This window comes from Anneissia japonica, unplaced genomic scaffold (genome assembly GCF_011630105.1).
Source record: "Anneissia japonica isolate Jap-2015-1 unplaced genomic scaffold, ASM1163010v1 scaffold151894_len1669_cov125, whole genome shotgun sequence".
Taxonomy (NCBI): Eukaryota; Metazoa; Echinodermata; class Crinoidea; order Comatulida; family Comatulidae; genus Anneissia; species Anneissia japonica.
In genome coordinates this window covers 480-1,669 of record NW_022749377.1, presented here as the reverse complement: position 1 = coordinate 1,669, position 1,190 = coordinate 480, and the positions used below count along the sequence as shown (strand labels likewise).

Genomic DNA, 1,190 nt, shown 5'->3' with positions numbered 1-1,190 from the left:
ATATTTTACTCTGTACCTTGAACAGTAACAGTTACGCTGCATGTGTCGGTATTGCCAGACGGGTCCGAAGCTGAAAATGTTATTGTATGCGTTCCAATGCCAAGAGTTCTTGGAATTGATGGATCAGTAGATATACCAATCGATTCTCCTGAGTTATCGGATACCGTGGGGGAAGGGATATCCACAGTAGTATTTACTTCGCCGAAGTCAGTGTAAAATGTCGAGTTAGCTGCACATACTAATGAAGGAGACTCTTTATCTAAACGAAATAAATAGCAATGTTCAAACAACGTAAAACTTTTCATATAAACAAGCAAAAACACAAAGTTCGAACAACGCAAGACTATTCTCTTACAGGGAAAAAATGTTCGAACGACGTAAAAACTGACAGTTTATAACAAAATAAAAATTAAATATTATTTTTTAAAGCTTTCTTGCCGAGAAGCATCTACCAAAGAACGTGTTTTTACCTGTAACAGTAACCATAACGTCACAAACACCTGAATTCCCAGCCAAATCAGTAGCTGTAAACGTCACGTTATGTGAACCAATAACAAGATCTGCTGGCATTGGTGGGCTGCTTGTAGCAACGATCTCTTCCCCTGAATTATCAGATACACTGGGTGGCATAATGTTTACTGTAGCTGTTGCCTTACCAGTATCCGTTTCGACTGTAACATCGGATCCACATATCAAAACTGGTGATTCCACATCTGTAGTTACAATAAATAAATGAATAAATAAGTAAGGGATTCTGTTCACTGATCTCTACTATAATAGCTGGGTTGCTCATTGACTGATCTTAGTGAAACCACCGACTCAATATTATTGGTGAGTCTAAAACGTCATCACAGCGCAAATCTTTTTAAGCGGCATGACGGGCACCAACAACGCGACATCACTTCAGTGGTTAGGCGATTTGAAAAAAAAAAATCATTACGTCAAATTTAATTATGTTATTAAAACGTATTGCAAGAATCGTTATTTTAAAAAATAATTTAAACAAATTAATGCAACCAAAAAACTTGTCTAGACTAGTACGTCACTTGGGCTCTTGCATATGGCGTCGATGGCTTCAGTTATTTTCTGTACATTGATTAAAGTAGAGATCAGTGATTCTATTGTATTAATGAAATTAATATTATTAGGGATATATTGTCTCGACGACGACAACGGGAACGTCAAGTTTA

At 36.8% G+C, this 1,190-nt stretch overlaps 1 protein-coding gene across 1 annotated transcript; it reads right to left on the bottom strand.

The window, feature by feature from the left end:
* Positions 1–16: 16 nt before the first annotated feature.
* On the bottom strand, positions 17–734 carry LOC117121091 (hyalin-like; the record flags this gene model as incomplete). Its single annotated transcript, XM_033266193.1, has 2 exons — positions 471–734; positions 17–259 (listed from the first exon to the last, which is right to left on the bottom strand). Coding segments are annotated over exons 1-2 (403 nt in total), but the record flags the coding sequence as incomplete, so codon positions are not given.
* Between the last annotated feature and the right edge of the window lie 456 nt (positions 735–1,190).